This window comes from Mesoplodon bidens (assembly GCF_964165515.1).
Source record: "Mesoplodon bidens genome assembly, chromosome: 11".
In the NCBI taxonomy this organism is placed as follows: Eukaryota; Metazoa; Chordata; class Mammalia; order Artiodactyla; family Ziphiidae; genus Mesoplodon; species Mesoplodon bidens.
The window spans coordinates 18635840-18657142 of record NC_138167.1 but is presented as its reverse complement, the minus strand read 5'-3'; the positions used below and the strand labels follow the sequence as shown (position 1 = coordinate 18657142).

At 35.8% G+C, this 21303-nt stretch overlaps 1 protein-coding gene across 10 annotated transcripts in view; it reads left to right on the top strand.

Moving 5' to 3' along the window:
• The window catches only part of SOX5 (SRY-box transcription factor 5), a 1022130-nt gene that overhangs the window by 663746 nt on the left and 337081 nt on the right, over positions 1-21303 (top strand). For 7 of the 10 annotated variants that reach the window (XM_081248196.1, XM_081248197.1, XM_081248195.1 and 4 more), the window contains one exon: positions 9042-9273. In XM_081248196.1, coding sequence (XP_081104322.1) covers positions 9043-9273 — 231 coding nt within the window. In that variant the 5' untranslated portion in view covers position 9042. The remainder of the gene's footprint in view (positions 1-9041; positions 9274-21303) is intronic. The other 3 variants (XM_081248193.1, XM_081248200.1, XM_081248199.1) reach the window with 1 other exon arrangement.

The following is a 21303-nucleotide window of genomic DNA, read 5'->3' as shown; positions in this document are numbered from 1 at the left end:
GCTGACTCTAAACTTAGTGGGAAAATGAAGATGATCAAAACATGGAAGAGGGAAAAAGAAAGTATAAACCATAAGATATAAATAATAATAGCTGAGATTTATAGATAAAAATAATGAAACTGATTTTTTCTTTAATAAAATGATATGCTAAGTTTGTGTAAATCTATGTCACAAAGGATGTTGGTTTTTTCATTCATATGAATTAAAACCTGTCCATTCATGCTAAACGTCTATGTTGATTCCCCATGTGGAATAGGTAACATTCTATTGTGAAAAAAATCTTTGAAAAACAGTAGAGTTTAATTCCTAATCTTGATTAACCTTCTCACAACAACTTTAATTACAAAAGCAACCAGTCAAGTAAATGTAAATATTCTGAACAAGTAGTTTTATTACTAGAAAAACTAGTGGCACATAACTTCTAGAAAAATAGTATAATCTTTGGATATGAAGGATTACCAATTTTTATTTTATTTTGTAATTTTTCTTTTGTAAAAGAAGATGCATCCTTTCAAATATTTTAGTTGTTTTTGAAATGTGTTCTGCCATGCTTAAAATTTAACATGAGAGGGTGAATATTAAAAGTGAGTATTTAGGAGAGCAACCAATGGAAGTTATAAATTAAATAAATGTCATGGTCCAGAATTTTTAAATTTCATATTCCGAATGTTTAGTTTTATAGAATCGTTTAGAGAATAATTACATTTTTTGCATATCACTTTGACTTCTCTTTATCTGTCTTCTGTGCTCAGTCCTTTTCTTATACTGGTCTCCCAAAGTTTGATGGACTACAAAATTCAGATTTCCACCCCCCTTCCCAATTCTCTATTTTCTCTCTGTTTTTCTGTTGGAGAGACAGTTCTGTTCTTGAACTGCTGTTTATTATAGTGCAAAGACCGAATAGTGTAACAAAAGATATTTAACCACTTTATGACTCAGTTTTCTTTTTTATAAATCAAGAATAATAAAATACGGAATCCGAACATTGTGGAAGAAGTCAATGAGAAATAATTACAATTTTTGGTTAACTTTCTACCTGTGTTTAAAAGATTACACTGAGTTACTTCCACAGAAGTCCCGCGTTTTCTGATTATCTGCTATTTCTTTTTAAAATCCTCCAATCAACAAAGATTTATTTCTAAAACTGAATTTAATATTTCTCTACAAGTTGACCTTTCTTTCTAATTTATGTATTTTTCTTATTAGCAGTATTGTTCTCTAAATTACACAGTCAAGTAATCTGTTTATCCTTGAATTATCTCACCCACTCATTCCCCTTCTCTGGTTTCCACCCTCAACCTTCTATCAGTTACTAATTTCTGAGGGATTTTCTTCATAAAATGTAATTTTGATTATGTTACTGTGCAGCTCAGAAATCATCTCCAGTTTCCTTCTACCTTCAGTATCAATTTCACATTTGGTGTAGCCGTTCACAATTGTTAGGGTTTAGCCAGAATCACTATCATCTGGTACCTACCTTCCATCCTTATCTGCTTTTACTCCTCCTGGAATCTACTGCTTGAACCAAACCATTCTACTCACTATCCTGTATCATTCTATAAATTTCTTTAATTTGCTAATGTCATTTCTCCTATCTGGAATCTTCTCTTCTCTATGTCTATTTGATTCTGATCCATCCTTCATTGCCCTGTTGAATTCTCCTGATTTGTAGGAAGCATTCTCTGATTATTTCAAGCAGGACATTATCTCTCTATTATCTATCCCCCATAGTACTCATATTTTTTTAAATTAATTTATTTGTTTATTTATGGCTATGTTGGGTCTTTTTTTCTGTGTGAGGCCTTCCTCTAGTTGTGGCAAGCGGGGGCCACTCTTCATCACGGTGCACGGGCCTCTCACTATCGCGGCCTCTCTTGTTGCGGAGCACAGGCTCCAGATGCGCAGGCTCAGTAATTGTGGCTCACGGGCCCAGTTGCTCCGCGGCATGTGGGATCTTCCCAGACCAGGGCTCGAACCCGTGTCCCCTGCATTGGCAGGCAGATTCTCAACCACTGTGCCACCAGGGAAGCCCCATAGTACTCATATTTATAAAAAGCCATTTACCTTAAAATATTCTTTCTGGATTTCTTAATTATATTTCTTTCTATTTATTATTTATTTATTTATTTATTTATTTATTTATTTATTTATTTATTTATGGCTGTGTTGGCTCTTCGTTTCTGTGCGAGGGCTTTCTCTAGTTGCGGCAAGTGGGGGCCGCTCTTCATCGCGGTGCGCGGGTCTCTCACTATCGTGGCCTCTCTTGTTGCAGAGCACAGGCTCCAGACGTGCAGGCTCAGTAATTGTGGCTCATGGGGCTAGTTGCTCCGCGGCATGTGGGATCTTCCCAGACCAGGGCTCGAACCCGTGTCCCCTGCATTAGCAGGCAGATTCTCAACCACTGCGCCACCAGGGAAGCCCTCTTAATTATATTTCTATCTATAAGCACATGATAGTCTTTCAATAAATGTTTTTCCATGAATGAATGCGTGAATGAGTGGATATATGTCTTCTCTTTCCATCTATACAGTACATCCTTAAAAGTAAACCAGAAAGGTCTTCATATCTAAGTTGCCTGTTTCCTCCATAACACAAAGGTAACTTGCCTGACACAAAATTAACACTCAGGCAGTTCATTCATTTACTCATATAAAAATACATTGAGTGCCAACTATGTGCTAGGAATTGTGCTGCCATATAATTAATTGTAATTCATTCAGTATAGAGGATTAGACTATTTAGGGAAAAAATACAGAGCAATTTGGAAAGACATGTTCAGCTTGGAAAAATCACATGAAATGGTCAAAAACAGACCTGTACTTGTTAAAATCTTGTGTTCTAGTTTTAGATACTAATAAGAAGATAAGAAAAAAACAAAAGCTATTGAATCAATGTCATAGGTTATACTGATGTTCAGTTTTTTTCAGGTGGCCTCTAGCAAGAGTTGATGATATAGTTTGAGGTGGGGAAAAGTCACTTCAACCATGGTGGTTAGGGAAGGCTTTGTATACTAGCTGGGATTTTAGTTAGTTTTTTTTAGAGATAATTATTTTTTATATTTTTTTATGCATAATTGTAAACCTTAAAGGAAACAATATTATCATTCCAAAAGAATAACCAGTAGAAGGCACTATTTCCTAGGACTTTATCTCTGAATTAACTAGTCAAAGGTTAAAATGTTTAGAGAAAGACAGAAACTGTAAAGAGTAACTATTATATACAGAAAGCAGTTCCCATTCTGAGTCTTCCATTTTGTGCTTGTTCCACATACACATTTCTTTGACCTTGTGCATGTTGTCATTTTCCAGAAAAATTGCAACAAAGAAAATATCCTGAGCAGACAAGAGTTAAGTTTAAGGCAGTAAGTAGATGATTCCTCAGTAATAGACCTATTAATAATTAACTCTGTAACATTTTTTATAAAGTTACTTCACTTTTATAGTCTTTTACTTACTACATTTTAAAAACAACTGTAGGATTTTTTTACAAGTACTTAAAAAACCTGATTAAACAAGGTTTACCAAATCTTTTACATAGAAATTATTGAAAAGAAATATAGTATTATCACTAAGTTGGATTTCCTTTTTTTTCCTGACAATATTAAAGTATTTTCTAAGCATACTTGTCCTGTAAGACTAGATCTTACAACTATCTACAGTTAGAGAATAGTAAGAGGGTTGCTGGTTTTAATTAGTAGCTTTCATTAAACACATACTGATTGAAAGACTACTATTTTCAGAAAGCATTGTAAGTCCTGGGTAAGTAGCTGTGGACAAAACTAAAGTCTGCCCTCCTGGATCTTATAGCGGGAGAGACAGATAAACAAAGAAATAAAATAATTAAATATGTCAGGTGATAAAGGCTGGGAAATGATGTTGGAGCAGAAAACTAAATGAAGTGAGGGAACAAGAAAGTGTATATATGGGGTAGGAGGACTTCAGATTGAGAAAATACCAAGTATGAAAGAAATATATTTAAGTTAGTGGTGAATTAGTCTCCTGTTGCTGTTGTAACAAATCATCACAAGTCTAGTGCATTAAACAATACAGATGTTTTCACTTAACAGTTCTAGAGGTTAGAAGTCTTACATTCAAGGTGTTGGCAAAGCTCATTCTTTCTAGAGGCTCCAGGGGGGAGTTTGTTTCATTGCCTTTTCTACCTCCTAAGAGGCTCACAACCGCATCATCCATTTTCAAAGCCAGCCACATGGTATCTTCCAGTCTCTCTCTCACTCTGATCCTCCTGCCTCCCACCCTTATAAGGATCTTTGTGATTACTTTTGGTCCAACCAGAATATCCAGAATCATCTCCTTATCCCAAGATCCTTAACTTAATCATATCTGCAAAGTCCCTTTGCCTTGCAAGGTAACATATTCACAGGTTTCAGGGATTAGGATTTGGACATCTTGGGTGAGAGGTATTATTCTGACTAGCATAGTGGGTCTGCAACCTTAACTGTGCATTAGAATCACCTGGAAGCTTTAAAAATTTCTGATACCCTGTGTGCCTTCTGAAACCAATAACATCAAAATGTCTGGCAGTGGGACCCCGGCAGCAGTATTGTTTTAAACCTCTCCCTATAGTTCCAATGTGTATTCAAAATTGAAAACCACTGGTTTAGGTTTCTGTTGCAGTCTTATTACATCTTTTATTTACTCTACCCCTAAGTTTGCTATATATATCTGAATACAGTTGGGGGCATCCTATTTACATAGCCTTTAGCCAATAGCAAAGGACTCCAGTAGTTTTAAAATTACTTTCACGTATGGACTAGAGTAGCCAGATTGTGCAGATTTCTACAGGGACAACGGAAGGAAAAGTGACTCCTTGTAAGACCAAGTTGCCCCTTACAAGGGAGTCTCTTTCTTATCTATTACATTCATGTAACTCAGCAACTCCAGGAATGTTATAGACTAGAAATGGGATTTAGTCCATATTCCTGTGTCTCCCCTTTTCCTAAGTAAGCTTGAAACTTAAATTTATATTATACATCCTAAAACCATCTCTGCATCTTTTCTTTTATCATGACTTCCTACGTAAGGTTCCGTTTCCATTTTATCCCAAGGTTTCTGTTTGTCCTTCTTTTCCCTCAAAATCCAACTGTTCAGTGATTCCCTGAAGCATTTCACAATCCTTTGGCCTTCATGGAGCCTTCGGGTGCTTAATATACTGTCATTTGGCCCTTAACCTGAACTGTCTTTCATCATTATTTCTCGTCTTATTTAAAATTTTCTCAAACAGTTCATAAGCTTTTAATTTAATTTAATTTATTTATTTTTTTGGCTTCATTGGGTCTTCGTTGCTGCGCATGGGCTTTCTCCAGTTGCGGCGAGCTGGGGCTACTCTTCTTGCGATGCACACGCTTCTCACTGCGGTGGCTTCTCTTGTTGTGGAGCACGGGCTCTAGGCATGCAGGCTCAGTAGTTGTGGCGCACGGGCTTAGTTGCTCTGCGGCATGTGGGATCTTTCCGGACCAGGGCTCAAACTCATGTCCCCTGCATTGGCAGGTGGATTCTTAACCACTGTGCTACCAGGGAAGTCCCATTCATAAGCTTTTAAAGCAGAGACCCTGAATTACACTTTTTTATTCCCATTAGAGAATAGTCTTGCACATAGTAGGTAGTGAGTAAAGGGTTGTTGATGATTTAAAGATTCCCTTTGGTCCTGGAATTAGACATCAGTTCTTTCAAGATTTTCTTGTTCACACACAAAAAAGTGAGTTAAAGACTACTATTATAAACTGTAATAGTGATAGTTATAAGCTAACTCCAGAAGTTAGTTTCACACTAGATTGTATTTGTCAGTCTCATGTCAGGTTCTTTGAAGTCTGAGTTTTGTTCATTGGTAGATCTAGCACCTACCATAGGAATGACAAAAATCATCTCTGAATGAATACAGAAGAGCATAGCTCAGCCTAGATACTCAAGTTGTTCTAAGGTGTCCTTGCACTGTAACACAGACGTGTAGTGTAAGCTGCAAGTATTGGAACCCTACATATCCCAGACAGACAATACATGGAAATTTTCAGTGCCTCCTTAATGCTTTTTTAAAATTGAGACTTTCTTCTATCCAAAATGAAACACTTTGTTAGACAAACTTTGATAGGCTAAATGTAGATGATGCAACCAACAGATTGATAGCTCTTTACATAATTTATGTATTTTACTTTTTTCTCATTTTCTAGCCTATTACTGAACAGTAACCATAGCATTTTTATTCTAATAATTTAAAAAATCTTTAAGAAATCTTTTACCTGAACTGCATAAAAATACTCTTAAATCCAACATATTTAAGAGCATTCTATAAGTCTCTGAAAATGGAGTTGAAATAAAGATGAAATATGTAATATTTTAGGATCAATTTGCCTTTTGGCACCATGACTCCTTCATGGTGTTTTAGACCTTATACTTTTTTCTCCATAGAATGATATGTAAATGGAGAGATTGTTTATCCAGTTGGATATAAAGATAATTTAAATATTGAAAGAACTAGAAGTCTTGAGAATAGCAATATCTTAACTATCTACCTTATATACCTTATGTCTACTTTTAGACTTTTAATTTTCATAATCATTATTAATAATGATGTTAATGAAATAGAAGTCAGCAAAAAGGTCATGCCTTCTGAAAGTCATAGAATTGTATTAACTTAGGAAAAGCCAGCTAATCTAGCTTTCTGCTTTGATAACCCAGAAACTGACTCTTGATAATAGCCTGGAATTTTCAGACCGTTAAGAGACTGAGGTAGGCTCCAAACTACCAGACTGTTAATTCCAGCAAGAATAGTAATGCCCACACAGACCCTAAATACTATGGTTTATGTAATAAATGAATGATCTCCTTGTAGTCAAGCTTCATGTGAAACCAAGAAATAATTAAAAGTCTCTTTATTGATTTAATCTGATAGATCACTTCTCAAAGACCTTACGTATTTTAAGTCTGTTCAGTCACTCCATTCTCTTTACGGGAATCAGAAGTTCGCTTGGACAGCATGGAAACAAAACAGTGGTAGTTAAATCTCTCTAGTGTTAAGACTTACTATGTATAGTTTAATCTGTCAATTTGGTGATAGATATGGTGTCGCCAACAAGACTGAGACTTTTCTAACTCTGTTAACTCCAGCCCCTTACTCTTTCTACATACTTAGAGTATACTTGGAGTAAACCTTGGTAATGAGATCAGAACTAAAGATACCTGAAATGTGCTGGCCCAGTCTGCTTCTCCTTTAAACAGTGCTTACATGGTAACTGCTATCATTTCCTCCTTTTCCTCTGTTCTTCAGCTGATCAAGACCCCTGCTATTAACATGTTTTCTTTAGCACTTGCTAATACATTTGATCAGTTTACTGTCAAGTATGACTGGCCAGGGAGCACTTCTCTATTGGGAGACTGTGTATTTCATGTTGATTTTACAGTTTTAAGTCTTAGAAGGCAATCTGCATTGTTATTTTGGAGGTTTTTTTGTTTTCTCTGTTTTTGAGGGGGGTGGGTCACACTGTAGTTTTAAAGTTTGTAAAATAAACACCAGCTATTGTTTACTGAGTGTCTACTCCGAGCAAAGTGCTCTACAAGTCAGTTTTCATATGGAAACAGTTCCTTCTCAAAAAAGTATTACAAGTCGATATGACATCTCACTTTAAAGGTGAGTAAATTGAAATAGAGATTAAAGTAAGTCTCACATGTAGTAAGTAGCAGAATCAGTATTTTAATTCCCTTTATTTTTTTCTACTGTGCTATTATATCTTCAGAGAATATATTCAGCCCTTGAATACACTTTTCTTTTTAAACGTCTAACACTAAGAATAGTATTATTCAATGGTGATTAGAGGCCCCTTTTTTGGTAGTACATTTTAAATTTAAAAATCAGTTATATATATGAATGAAGTGATGTGGCAGTTAATACTTTCCTGCCTCCTATTCCACTGGTCTAGGGTACGAATGGATGATTCTGTAAACACTCTTTGTTGAACAAAAATTAGGGCTTTTTCAAGTTCAGGTCAAGTTGTAAATCCAAGAGAGGTTTTTTCTTAATTAAAAAATTTAACTCTGTACTGCTTCTATGTAGAACTTTTAATGAAAAGCAAAGGATTTCTTATGTTTAACTAAAAATATTTGCCACTTATTTTTTAACCTCTGTTAACATTCTCAACCAGACTCAAGTACAAAAAACTATTTAATTTTTGTTCAGTTATCTAAGTGCATTGTCCTATAGGCATTAGCTCATCAAAACAAAACATCCTTATTTGATTTTTTTCTTTTACTTAGGTATTCTAAGGAATAAATACATCTGAGAATCCACATCTAAATATTTCATGGAACTGTGGAAATAAAACTGAAATATTTTTATATTCTTAACCTTTTTTACTACTTGCAAATTTTATATTAGAACTAAATGCCAAAATTGGGTGATGGGGAGGTGAGAGAGAAAAATTCTCAAATGTTTCAGAATTAACAGTGATTGTAAAATTTATTCAGTTCTTAATAAGCTTTAAACAACTATCAAACTTTTTGTTTTGTGATCTGAGGTTTGCTGATAACAAATATTTCTACATTTTATAATAATCTTACTTTTAATAAAATGCAAATCATTATAATGGCAACCATCCATTTACTTTATTTTTGATGAAAGAAATTTTAGTTATTTCTCTTCTTTTAACTGCCAACAGTATTTGCTATTCATAGATATCCTGTCTTCAATAAGGTCTATCAAAGTGTAAAATGAGATGGGTATTTTTCTTTCCTTTAAAATGGAACGGTCTTTCATTATGCAGTGTTCTTAGGTGAATTCTCTTGTTTAAGAAGCCAGAATACAAGAGAGTGCTATATTAGTGTATTATTCTCACAACAAACAAGCACTGTTCTGTTGCTACCTGCTTGGCCATTGTTTCTGATTGCGTGTGCTTTGCAGTGGTATTTGGATGGTTTCCTGCTCTCTGCCAGCACAAAAAGGCATTTCTGTTACAATGGCCCCTAACCACACAATAACGGCATTAAGGATTTATGTGGAGGTTTCATTATTTTCTCCTCTTTTGTTCCTTCCAGGATGTCTTCCAAGCGACCAGCCTCTCCGTATGGGGAAGCAGATGGAGAGGTAGCCATGGTGACAAGCAGACAGAAAGTGGAAGAAGAGGAGAGTGACGGGCTCCCAGCCTTTCACCTTCCCTTGCATGTGAGTTTTCCCAACAAGCCTCACTCTGAGGAATTTCAGCCAGTTTCTCTGCTGACGCAAGAGACTTGTGGCCATAGGACTCCCACTTCTCAGCACAATACAATGGTAGGTTTCTCATGGTCTATTGTTCCTACGCTCACTCTGTGACCAGTCTACTCCTCTAGTAGTTTAGCTTCAGTCCTAGGGTTTGTAATTATCATCTACTTAATAGCCATACACAAGATTCACTCCTAACATCTTAGAATTCTTAATAAATAAATTGATTCCAGTAGGGAGTATAAATAGGCTATTTTTGTTTTGTTTTGTTTTGTTTTGATTTTGTTTTTCAAGAATTCTGCTTTTGAGGCACTCCCAACTTAATTAGGGGAAACACATAATATAAGAATTATGTTAAAGTAACACGTTTAAAATTAGTCCTCATGAAAGTTAGGTATCATAATATTTCTAGTAAAAGATTTGTCCAGATAAAGCTGCAACGTAATTTGAACATTTCCACCATGATGAATCAGTGCTTTTTCAATTTCTGCTTTGCCCAGATTGGATTCCAGTATTTCTTACAGTACTGGGAATATTACAGAAGAACATGTTTCAAAGAGACAATACTTTTCTAATGTTACTGCACTACTTTTTAACTCAGTCTCATTCACTCTGTTGCTCTGATAATTCAGTAATTCCCTGGTACCTCCTATTCTAGAATTTGGAGCTCAGGGTAATTTATCTGGCCCTTCATCCTGGGGTCTGGATCACTGCAGAGGATTATGAAGCCGTGGTTTCATGGATGAGAGGGAAGAAGGCAGCATAGCATCTTTGGCTGAACCTTAAACAGCAGACACACACACAAATAAATAAGGCCTTTAGGTTCTTCTTCGGAACTTAAATGCATAGAATCAGCATGCCAGCAAGGTAGCAGGGCACTTAGCTGCCAGTAAAGCCACCCTCGCCTTTTCAACATGGCTTCTTGGGTGGATGTCACATTTTTTGTGGCCCTTCTACTTCAAGGATGTCAGTGCTGTTAATTTGAACCAGATCACACCAACAAAAATATTTCATCACACATCCTCATACCTTTAAGAACAGCTCTGATTCTGTTAAATCCTTCGTTTTCTTTTTGTTTTGTTTTTTTGGCCTTCTCTAGGAAATTATTACACATCATAAACATGTTCGGTACTGAAATATGCCCACTTGTGTACGTCATTGCATTACATATGCAATGTGAAATTAAATCAGCAAGAAGAATCAGATTATCTTCTAATATCTGGGAAATAAACACTGTTCTTTGATAATTCACATTAGACTTAAATACTTCCATTCAACATTTTAAGCCTCATAGGTCAGAATTTCTCTGGGTATTTTTGACTGTGCGCCAAAATTTTCTTACCAAAAATCATGTTTTCGCTAACACTTATATAACGCTTTTACAGATGTGTTGTTTCAAGCACGTGACATATATTACTCGTTTAACCTTCACAATAATTCAATGAAGTGTTATCATTAGCCCCACTTTACAGATGAGGAGGAAACTGAGGCACAGTGTGGTTAAATAGTTTGCTCCAGATCACAGCTAGTAAGTGGGAGAACCAGGGTTTACCCAGGCAGTCTGGCTTTGGATTCCATGCTTATAAACATTATAAGCTCTTCACAAGAGTACACACATACTTAATTTTCTGATCATCTCTTATTTGGTAAATTAAATCCATAATTCTTCCTTTTTTTCCCTCTACTATGAATTCATGTTAGTTACGTGCAGTGATATAACTTCTTCGCCTCCTCTCACAAAGGTTAAACTAGGAAAAGAAAGGGGGAAAATGCTAGTATGCAGCTCAACAGGGTAGAGAGGTCAGATTCCCCGTTTGACATTGTATCAGTGCTCATGCTTTTTCCCTCTCAATATTTTTTTTTTTTTTTTTTTTTTGTGGTACGTGGGCCTCTCACTGCCGTGGCCTCTCCCGTTGCGGAGCACAGGCTCCGGACGCGCAGGCTCAGTGGCCATGGCTCACGGGCCCAGCAGCTCCGCAGCATGTGGGATCTTCCCAGACCGGGGCACGAACCCGTGTCCCCTGCATCGGCAGGCGACTCTCAACCACTGCGCCACCAGGGAAGCCCTCCCTCTCAATATTTTGACCATTGCCTTCTTTCAGGGAGTACCCTATGGAGAGTGCTTCTTGGTTTGGTTTTCCTGTAATACTGTTATAAACAGAAACACACACATTTAAAGGAGCGAATATAAATAATTATTACCAGAAGAATACCAGAAAGATAAAGGGGAAATTATCTTAAATACTCAAGGATGGGTATGAGAAAAGTATATAAAATTACATATTATAGTTGGCATGAGTGGATGCTGTGATGCAGGGTGTTAGTGAAAATAAAATCATTCAGTTTGTAATGGAGAATTCAGTTTAACTAAATGAAACCTATGAACTGCCTACTTTGTACCAAGTTTTCTGTGGTGCACTATGGAAATAGATTTGCATAAGGCACAACTCCTTTCCTCAAGCAGCTTTATCTAGGGGAGAAGTTCTTAACTCTGGTCTGTGGATCTCCTGGAGATGACTGGAGAATTCTGTATGTGCACACATGGGAGTAGGGTTTTGGTTTTCACCAGATTCTCAAGTAGATCTGTAGCCAAAAAAAGACTAAGATCTACTGTTCTTGAAGTTAATACACTTGGTATACAAATGATTTAACTTAGTTTTAGTGACATCAGCACTGATATTTTCTCTTGCTATATATCTAATTGGTTTCTAAATTTGTCTCTGCCTCAAAAGTTTCTTGATTCCACCAGCTTTTCATCTCTAACAGTTGAAGAGTCTCCTATATGATCTCAAATTTCCAGCCTCTCCTCTTTCCAGTCTTCCTTTCAACTTCCACTAGACTTATTTCCCTGAGAAAAGAGTTGGATTATTTATCCCACTTTGGAAACTAGTGTATGTCCTTGTTGCCTACAGGATTTAGTCTAAAACTATCTTAGCATGAAACTCTATATAGACCAGCACCAAAATATGGCTTTTGTCTCCTCTTTGGCCACATCCCACCATAGACCCAGTGCTTCAGTCATGCAAAAATTTTCATATATGTTCATAAACATACCAGGTGACCTCAAATGACACATACTTATTCTTTTTAGCTGGAAAACTCTTTTTCATATTTTACAGTCCTGGTGAATTGTGTTTCTCCCACGAGACTGAGTTCAAAATTGCTTCTTTTTGGTTGCTTTCACTGACTTCCCAAGGCAGAATGGTTGCTGCATTATTCTTTTATCCATGGTACTTGTTTATGTCTTTTCTCATGGTCTGTATTATAATTTATGTGTTTACATGTCTGGCTTTCTATGCACTGTATTTCTCCTTAAAGGCACAGTCATACACATGCACATACCCATTTGTAGTTCTGATACCTAGCATATAATAGATACTCAATTTATGAGTACTGATTAAATGGCAGAGTTTATATGGATGATTAAGTAGGAAATATGTTTTGAACAAAGTTGTTAAGATGTTATTCATGGTGAATATGCTGATTTTATAGAAATTTTAGAACAAAAGTAGAATCTACTACTGCGCAGAAAGTATGTTACAATAGTCATGATATATTCAGCTATTAAGCTGATTAAGATATATTTTACCCATTTATCAAAATGATTGAATACATTCATAGAATTGTTATTCCACACATTCTTTGTACTTTTTTCTGGATACTAGGCCATTGTCATATTCACATAGCAAGTCCTTTTATTTTCAATAGTAAGATACATTCTTTCTTTGTTTTCCTGTTCAATATCTTTGAAAACAGAGAGAATGTTTCATGGTTTTTATATCATAGAGTTCAATTTATGGAAAAAAAAAACAGCTTTCCAGGTTTCATTGCTGGTTTATGTGTGACATTCATACTCCAAAGAGAGGTGTTGAGAGGTCTACATTTTGTATTGCCCACGTAGTTTAGAGACAAAGTAAAACTTTTGAGTAATCCCTTTAATGCTGACTTGAAGTTATAGAGAAATGCTTTCAGTATAAAATTTAGGTTGGAAAATATTTCCTGAGATAGAAGTTCTGTACACCTCATGACTGTTGCCATATAAAGATTTTGGGGAATTAGGGTCCTATGTTCATATTCAGGGTATGCAAGTGTTAAGATTTGGAATTGGGCCAGATAAAGATGTAGTTCTTCCTTTCTGAAGTTGTGTTTTTTGCCTTAATATTTTGGAGACATAAGCTAAGTGGCAAACTAAGAGTAACTCCCCCAACAGCTATAACTGGTATAAATACTACAAGTCCTTCTGTTCCTTCTATACTCACTGTTCAGGATGCACTATAGATGAACTTTCGTAAGCAGATTATACACATATAAATACTGTCAGATAATTATAATTTTAACATATATAGTTATTATATTATATAGCTATTATATATATAATTATAATAATGTCATAATTATAAAATACTGTCAGATTTCTAATCAGTATAAGATTGAGACACATAATTATAAATATGAAAAAGACTGATTCTGTTGGGCCTTCTCTGAAGCTCTCATAATTTTGCCAAGCAATTGATAGCAACATTTGCTTCCCATATAATCTTCAGAAAGCTAAAAGGCAAGGGTGGCAAGTCTGGTTATGACATGAGTGGAAATGCAGTCCTGGGCTTTATGTTTATGAAGGGCAAATCTACCCTTCTTGTCCCCTCTGCCTCTTTGTTTTTTTTTTTTTTTTTTGCGTTACGCGGGCCTCTCTCTGTTGTGGCCTCTCCCGTTGCGGAGCACAGGCTCCGGACACGCAGGCTCAGCAGCCATGGCTCACGGGTCCAGCCGCTTCGCGGCATGTGGGATCTTCCCGCATCAGGGCACGAACCCGTGTCCCCTGCATCGGCAGGTGGACTCTCTACCACTGCGCCACGAGGGAAGCCCCTCTGCCTCTTTTTTTAACATGAGTTTGGAGGCTGTCACTTCAGAGTTTCAGACACAAGCAGGAGACACTATAATTTCTGGCTCATTTTTAATGATAGTTCTGATATAGATGGATTTATTTCATGATGCAGAGGACTATCCAGAACATTTCCTCATGTCAGTCAATGTGATTATTTATGAGCACCAGAAGGAAACAGAGTAAGTCTGAAGAGAAATCAAGTAGCAGCATGAGAGGCAGCCAGGGGACTCTATGGTGGCCATGCTGGTGCTCGTTTTGTCTGGTTGCATGCTACTTCTGTTGGTTAGATGGTTGTTCTAGTGTCAAATGTGATGTGAAATGAAAGTCTTGACCACCTGTGGTTACTGAATAATCAGTTTTCTTTTTTTTCCCCCATAAAATGTTTTCTTTTATCTCAATCAAACTCTCTTTTGATTTAAGTTCCTCTTGAGTTGAGTGAACAGTTTTGTATAACCGCAGAGTGGCTGCTTCCCAAGATTGATTTTTAAAGCATACACTTATTTATTTTAAGAATAAAATATTAAAAAATAATTTGGGTTGTTCTCTCTACAGACAGCTGAATTTCAAATGAAATAAATACTATGTTTGCATATAATTTTTTAGCATTTAAAGATCCAGTGGATTTGGAAATGTGATGCTATAATATATTCTGTTATCTCAATTATTGCTTATATTGATAAGATTTTCCTGGAATTTTTAAAGAACTCTGGGTATATGATGTATTGATTAGGTTTAATAAGTTGATGTATCTTAATGTTAATGTGTTTAAACACTGCAGGGTCAATAGTTATCATAAAGCAACATTCAATGTGAGTCATTTTCTTTGTGAAGTCCAGCAGAAGGAGAAAAAAGGTGTCTTTTTAAGTTGATCTTCTATAGAAGCTGGACATATAACTGAGAACCAAGTATAAAATTATAGCAAGTTTCCAGTGTATGAAATGCAACCTTAAACACTTACCCTGAAAGAATTCATTCAGTGCACATGACACAGAGAGGCTTTTACTTGCTCAGGCTCACTGTCAACTCCTAGGATTCTTTATTTACCCAATATAATTTTAATTGCTATATGATAGCTGTGTCTTGAAATAACCTTTATATACATTTTGCTTAAAATCTGACAGTTGTTAGTAATGCATTTTCGATGTTTGACTGGGATCATTTTATGTGTGAAGTACCGTTCAGAAAACTTAAGAAGGAAAAGAGAAAACTGCATGTGTTATTTAAAAATAAGTCACAGAATAGGACCTTAATTATGGTATGGTAAAGATTCCTATTTTTATATGGTGGTTTTTATAAGCTTTTAAATTTCTGGTTACCTTTGTACATCAAACTTAGCCTAAGTTATTGTAATGGTATAATGCATACTGTTGTTAACACGAGTACGGTTATTGTGCCAGTTCTAATAATAATGAGAATTTCATTGTTTAGAAAGAGCATTCTCCTACACTCTAGACAAAAATGTAATTACTTTTGAATGATGTGGAATGTGCTCAGTTTAATAGCATGGAGAATACATTCAGAAAGATTCAGATAAAGTAAGCTTGGAAACCGTATGTGCATTGTGGCAGTATAAAATTATGAGAGTAGGCAGTATAATTCTACACACACACATACCCAATTTCACACACTTGATCTATAAACTGTTGTTTTTGTAAGAGCTAGGCTTGCTTATCTGAACAAGACCAATTCAATTGAAACAAGGTGAAAATGGTGACAAGTTTGAATTTGTTTTTTATGCTAAATTGATGTTTATCATACAATGAAATTACATTGTTACAAACATTATTCTGTAAATGTTGTCAGAAAATACCACACCTGTTTATCTAGATAAAATCCTAGGCTTGCGTTTCAATGTAAGTGGTTCAATCTTTACACTTTCATTGTTTCTGAAAATTACCCCCAGGGCTAGAAGGAATGAGGACATGTGAAGAACAATCATTTGGGGTCCATCAAAGCCACTGGATTAAGTTGTGCAATAGATCTGGTTTTGTCCTGTTGCCATAAAACCTTGATTCATATGATGTCCACAGTATTTGAAGTACTATGTTGAGTTTGAAGCTAACTAGGCCTTGAGAAATTAATGAACGTACTCTCACATGAAAAAAAAAAAAAGCACTATGTGCGAATTGCGAGATAGTTCAGGATACTTAATGAGGGTCTAGTGTTAGCTTCTTCACAGAGTGCTATGCAGTGACAGGGGAATGAGTAAGAACTTCTAATGCTGTGGTAATGGGGCAAAATGTGCTTGCTTAAGAAGATTTGGTCTAATGGAATTTAATGGCTTTCATTTAATAGGGGTCTTGTGGAAAGAGTCAACTCAAATATATACAGTGAATACCTATCAGCAGGGATGCAGAAATGAGTAAGAACTAGTCTCTTCCCTCATGTAGTTTTTTATATAGTATGGAGGTAAGATAAGCACAAAAATCACGAGATTGTAATGTAAAATATTAGAACCCTGATACAGGCTAACAAGTGCTAAGGAGATTCACAGTTGAAAGGTATCTCATCTGTGGGGATCAGAAACATAATAATATGAACTTGTTCCCATAAGAAAATTACTAGATTCCAAGATATCAAAAAATACATACACATTGGATCATTACTGTTGATGCAGAGTCTTTACTTTATACTTGTGGATTGTTTTGCTTTTGTCATAAATATCTTGTTCCCAGAAGAAATAATTAAGTAAGAAAAAAATAAGAAAACATACTAAAGACAAAGTGCCCTGTAAAGGTCTTAATGTAAAATGGAGGGAAGTTAGTAAAATATGTGCCTCATATTAATAGGAATAAAAACAGCTACTTTAGTTATTCGTGTTCCTTTATATGGGTTACCACCTTGAATGAACTGGAAAGAATGGTGGAATACTTGGCCAGGATACTGGAAAGAGCAAGGATGCTAGGAAGCAGTGCTGGAGGCATACGTGAATAGTGTTCCTGAATTTGTGGAAGGGATAGGTGTTCATCTTGATCTCATTTGTTATTCTCATACCTGCATGATATGATCATTTGTACTTGGAAGTGAAAAATAATCAGAAGTTTGGGAACCAACCTTCATTCTGTATCTTAGATGTGTGTTTTCATTTCTACCTCATTTTCTTCCTTTGATTCTTTTCATTTGCTCCTCTTCTTCCTCTCTCTTTCAGTTTGCCTCTATCAGAAAGCATTCTTAATGGATCCTCTTGTGGATCTCAATGGAGCCATTATCAGGAAGGGAGAGGGGGAAGGAGAATCAACACCATTATGCTCTGATACATACTTCCTTCTAATTTACATATACTGCCTTTTGGGTGGTTGCCAAACCTCCCTGCAGTCAGGCTAGGTTTCTCTTACTGTATGTGATTAATAAAGATCAATTGGTCTATGATAAAGTTTTCACTGATTTTTTAGTAAACAGAGACGGTATAGTTATTTTTCACAAAACTATATGATATGTTTCTTTAGTTTATTCAGAGATTATATTCTTTAACTTTTCTTTCATGATCCAGTGTTGATAAAGTAGTGATAATTTTAGTTTTAATATCTTTGCTGTCAAGCAAACAAAATATACTGAGAACCTTGTATTGGTTTGCAAATTATTTTTTGAAATTGTACTTATCTGTGAATCCAAATGTCTGGGACACAGTGCTTTAGCGGATGCCTGTGCTCTTTGTGTGCCTATAACTAGCTTTCATATTAAATTATTTGACAGTGTCTGTCACTATTTTCATTCAGTTCTTGACTCTTTCTTTAACTCAATTAATTGTTTTTCTCTTTCTATTTACTTCCAAAATGTGAGATTCTATAGAGATTGGTAAAAATGAGAAATAGGGAATGGAGATCATTTTATATAACTAGAAAGTAATTTTGATGTTAGTGGCACTATATTAACTTAATATGAGTGATAATAACAATGACCTTGTCATTTCTTATTTTGTACTTGCAAAGGACACTTACCTAAGAGAATCCAAAATAAATAAATATTGTGCAGTGCTAGTGCCTGAATGCTAGGAATTGGAATGAAATCTACAAGACTCGATAACTAAATTGCTAATGGGACCTCAAAATATTTCAAATAATACTTACACCATGTTTCTTCTTGGCTGCATGAGTTAGATACAACTATCCACTGCACCTAAAAAGGAAAAGTAATTTTGTATAGCAGTCTCTTTAAAAAGCACAACCATTAGCACTTAATTTGTATCTTAAGAAAGTAAAGACATAAAAGTAATGTAAGGTAGCATTGGACTTTCATTGCAATTTCTTCTTCTCACATATTTTGGCACTTAGACTCACATAGCTTCTCTTTTAAAAGTTTCAACATGGACCTCCCTGGTAGTCCAGTGGGTAAGACCCTGCTCCCAATGCGCAGGACACAGGTTCGATCCCTGGTCAGGGAACTAGATCCCACATGCATGCGGTGACTAAGAAGTCCACATGCCGTGACTAAAGATGCCTCAACCAACATCCCGTGTGCTGCAACTAAGACCTGGCACAGCCAAAATAAGTAAATAAAATAAACAAAAAAATAAAACTTTCAACAAATACCTTGATTTGGGGGTGATAGGCTAAAAAATAGAAAGGAATTCTATAGCACAGAAAATCTAATAGGAAGATGGGGGGAATCACGGTCAAGACAACTGATTCTTTAAGAAATGACAATCTAACTGAGGGGATGGAAAAAGATATTCCATGCAAATAGAAATCAAAAGAAAGCTGGAGTAACAATTCTCGTATCACGCAAAACAGACTTTAAAATAAAGGCTATTACAAGAGACAAAGAAGGACACTACATAACGAGCAAGGGATCAATCCAAGAAGAAGATATAACAATTGTAAATATTTATGCACCCAACACAGGAGCACCTCAATACATAAGGCAACTGCTAACAGCTATAAAAGGGGAAATCAACAGTAACACAGTCATAGTAGGGGACTTTAACACCCCACTTTCACCAATGGACAGATCATCCAAAATGAAAATAAATAAGGTAACACAAGCTTTAAATGACACATGAAACAAGATGGACTTAATTGATATTTATAGGACATTCCATCCAAAAACAACAGAATACACATTCTTCTCAAGTGCTCATGGAACATTCTCCAGGATAGATCATATCTTGGGTCACAAATCAAGCCTTGGTAAATTTAAGAAAATTGAAATCGTATCAAGTATCTTTTCTGACCACAATGCTATGAGACTAGATATCAATTACAGGAAAAGAGCTGTAAAAAATACAAACACATGGAGGCTAAACAATACACTACTTAATAACGAAGTGATCACCGAAGAAATCAAAGAGGAAATTAAAAAATACCTAGAAACAAATGACAATGGAGACACGACGACCCAAAACCTATGGGATGCAGCAAAAGCAGTTCTAAGAGGGAAGTTTATAGCAATACAATCCCACCTTAAGAAACAGGAAACATCTCGAATAAACAACCTAACCTTGCACCTAAAGCAATTAGAGAAAGAAGAACAAAAACATCCCAAAGTAAGCAGAAGGAAAGAAATCATAAAGATCAGCTCAGAAATAAATGAAAAAGAAATGAAGTAAATGATAGCAAAGATCAATAAAATTAAAAGCTGGTTCTTTGAGAAGATAAACAAAATTGATAAACCATTAGCCAGACTCATCAAGAAACAAAGGGAGAAGACTCAAATCAATAGAATTAGAAATGAAAAAGGAGAAGTAACAACTGACACTGCAAAAATACAAAAGATCATGAGAGATTGCTACAAGCAGCTCTATGCCAATAAAATGGACAACCTGGAAGAAATGGACAAATTCTTAGAAATGCACAACCTGCCAAGACTGAATAGGAAGAAATAGAAAATATGAACAGACCAATCACAAGCACTGAAATTGAGACTGTGATTAAAAATCTTCCAACAAACAAAAGCCTAGGACCAGATGGCTTCACAGGCGAATTCTATCAAACATTTAGAGAAGAGCTAACACCTATCCTTCTCAAACTTTTCCAAAATATAGCAGATGGAGGGACACTCCCAAACTCATTCTACGAGGCTACCATCACCCTGACCTGATACCAAAACCAGACAAGGATGTCACAAAGAAAGAAAACTACAGGCCAATATAACTGATGAACCTAGATGCAAAAATCCTCAACAAAATACTAGCAAACAGAATCCAACAGCCCATTAAAAGGATCATACACCATGATCAAGTGGGGTTTATTCCAGGAATGCAAGGATTCTTCAATATACGCAAATCAATCAACGTGATACACCATTTTAACAAACTGAAGGAGAAAAACCATATGATCATCTCAATAGATGCAGAGAAAGCTTTCGACAAAATTCAACACCCATTTATGATAAAAGCCCTCCAGAAAGTAGGCATAGAGGGAACTTTCCTCAACGTAATAAAGGCCATATATAACCAACCCACAGCCAACATTGTTCTCAATGGTGAAACACTGAAACCATTTCCACTAAGATCAGGAACAAGACAAGGTTGTCCACTCTCACCACTATTATTCAACATAGTTTTGGAAGTTTTAACCACAGCAATCAGGGAAGAAAAAGAAATAAAAGGAATCCAAATTAGAAAAGAAGAAGTAAAGCTGTCACTGTTTGCAGATGACATGACACTATACATAGAGAATCCTAAAGATGCCACCAGAAAACTACTAGAGGTAATCAACGAATTTGGTAAAGTAGCAGGATACAAAATTAATGCACAGAAATCTCTTGCATTCCTATACACTAATGATGAGAAATCTGAAAGAGAAATCAAGGAAACACTCCCATTTATCATTGCAACAAAAACAATAAAATACCTAGGAATAAACCTACCTAAGGAGACAAAAGACCGGTATGCAGAAAGCTATAAGACACTGATGAAAGAAATCAAAGATGATACAAACATATGGAGAGATGTACCATGTTCTTGGATTGGAAGAATCCACATTGTGAAAATGATTATGCTACCCAAAGAAATCTACACATTCAGTGCAATCCCTATCAAACTACCAATGGCATTTTTCACAGAACTTGAACAAAAAATTTCACAGTTTGTATGGAAACACAAAGGACCCCAAATAGCCAAAGCAATCTTGAGAAAGAAAAATGGAGCTAGATGAATCAGGTGTCCAGACTTCATAGTATACTACAGAGCTACAGTAATCAAGACAGTATGCTACTGGCACAAAAACAGACATATAGATCAATGGAACAAGATAGAAAGCCCAGAGATAAACCCA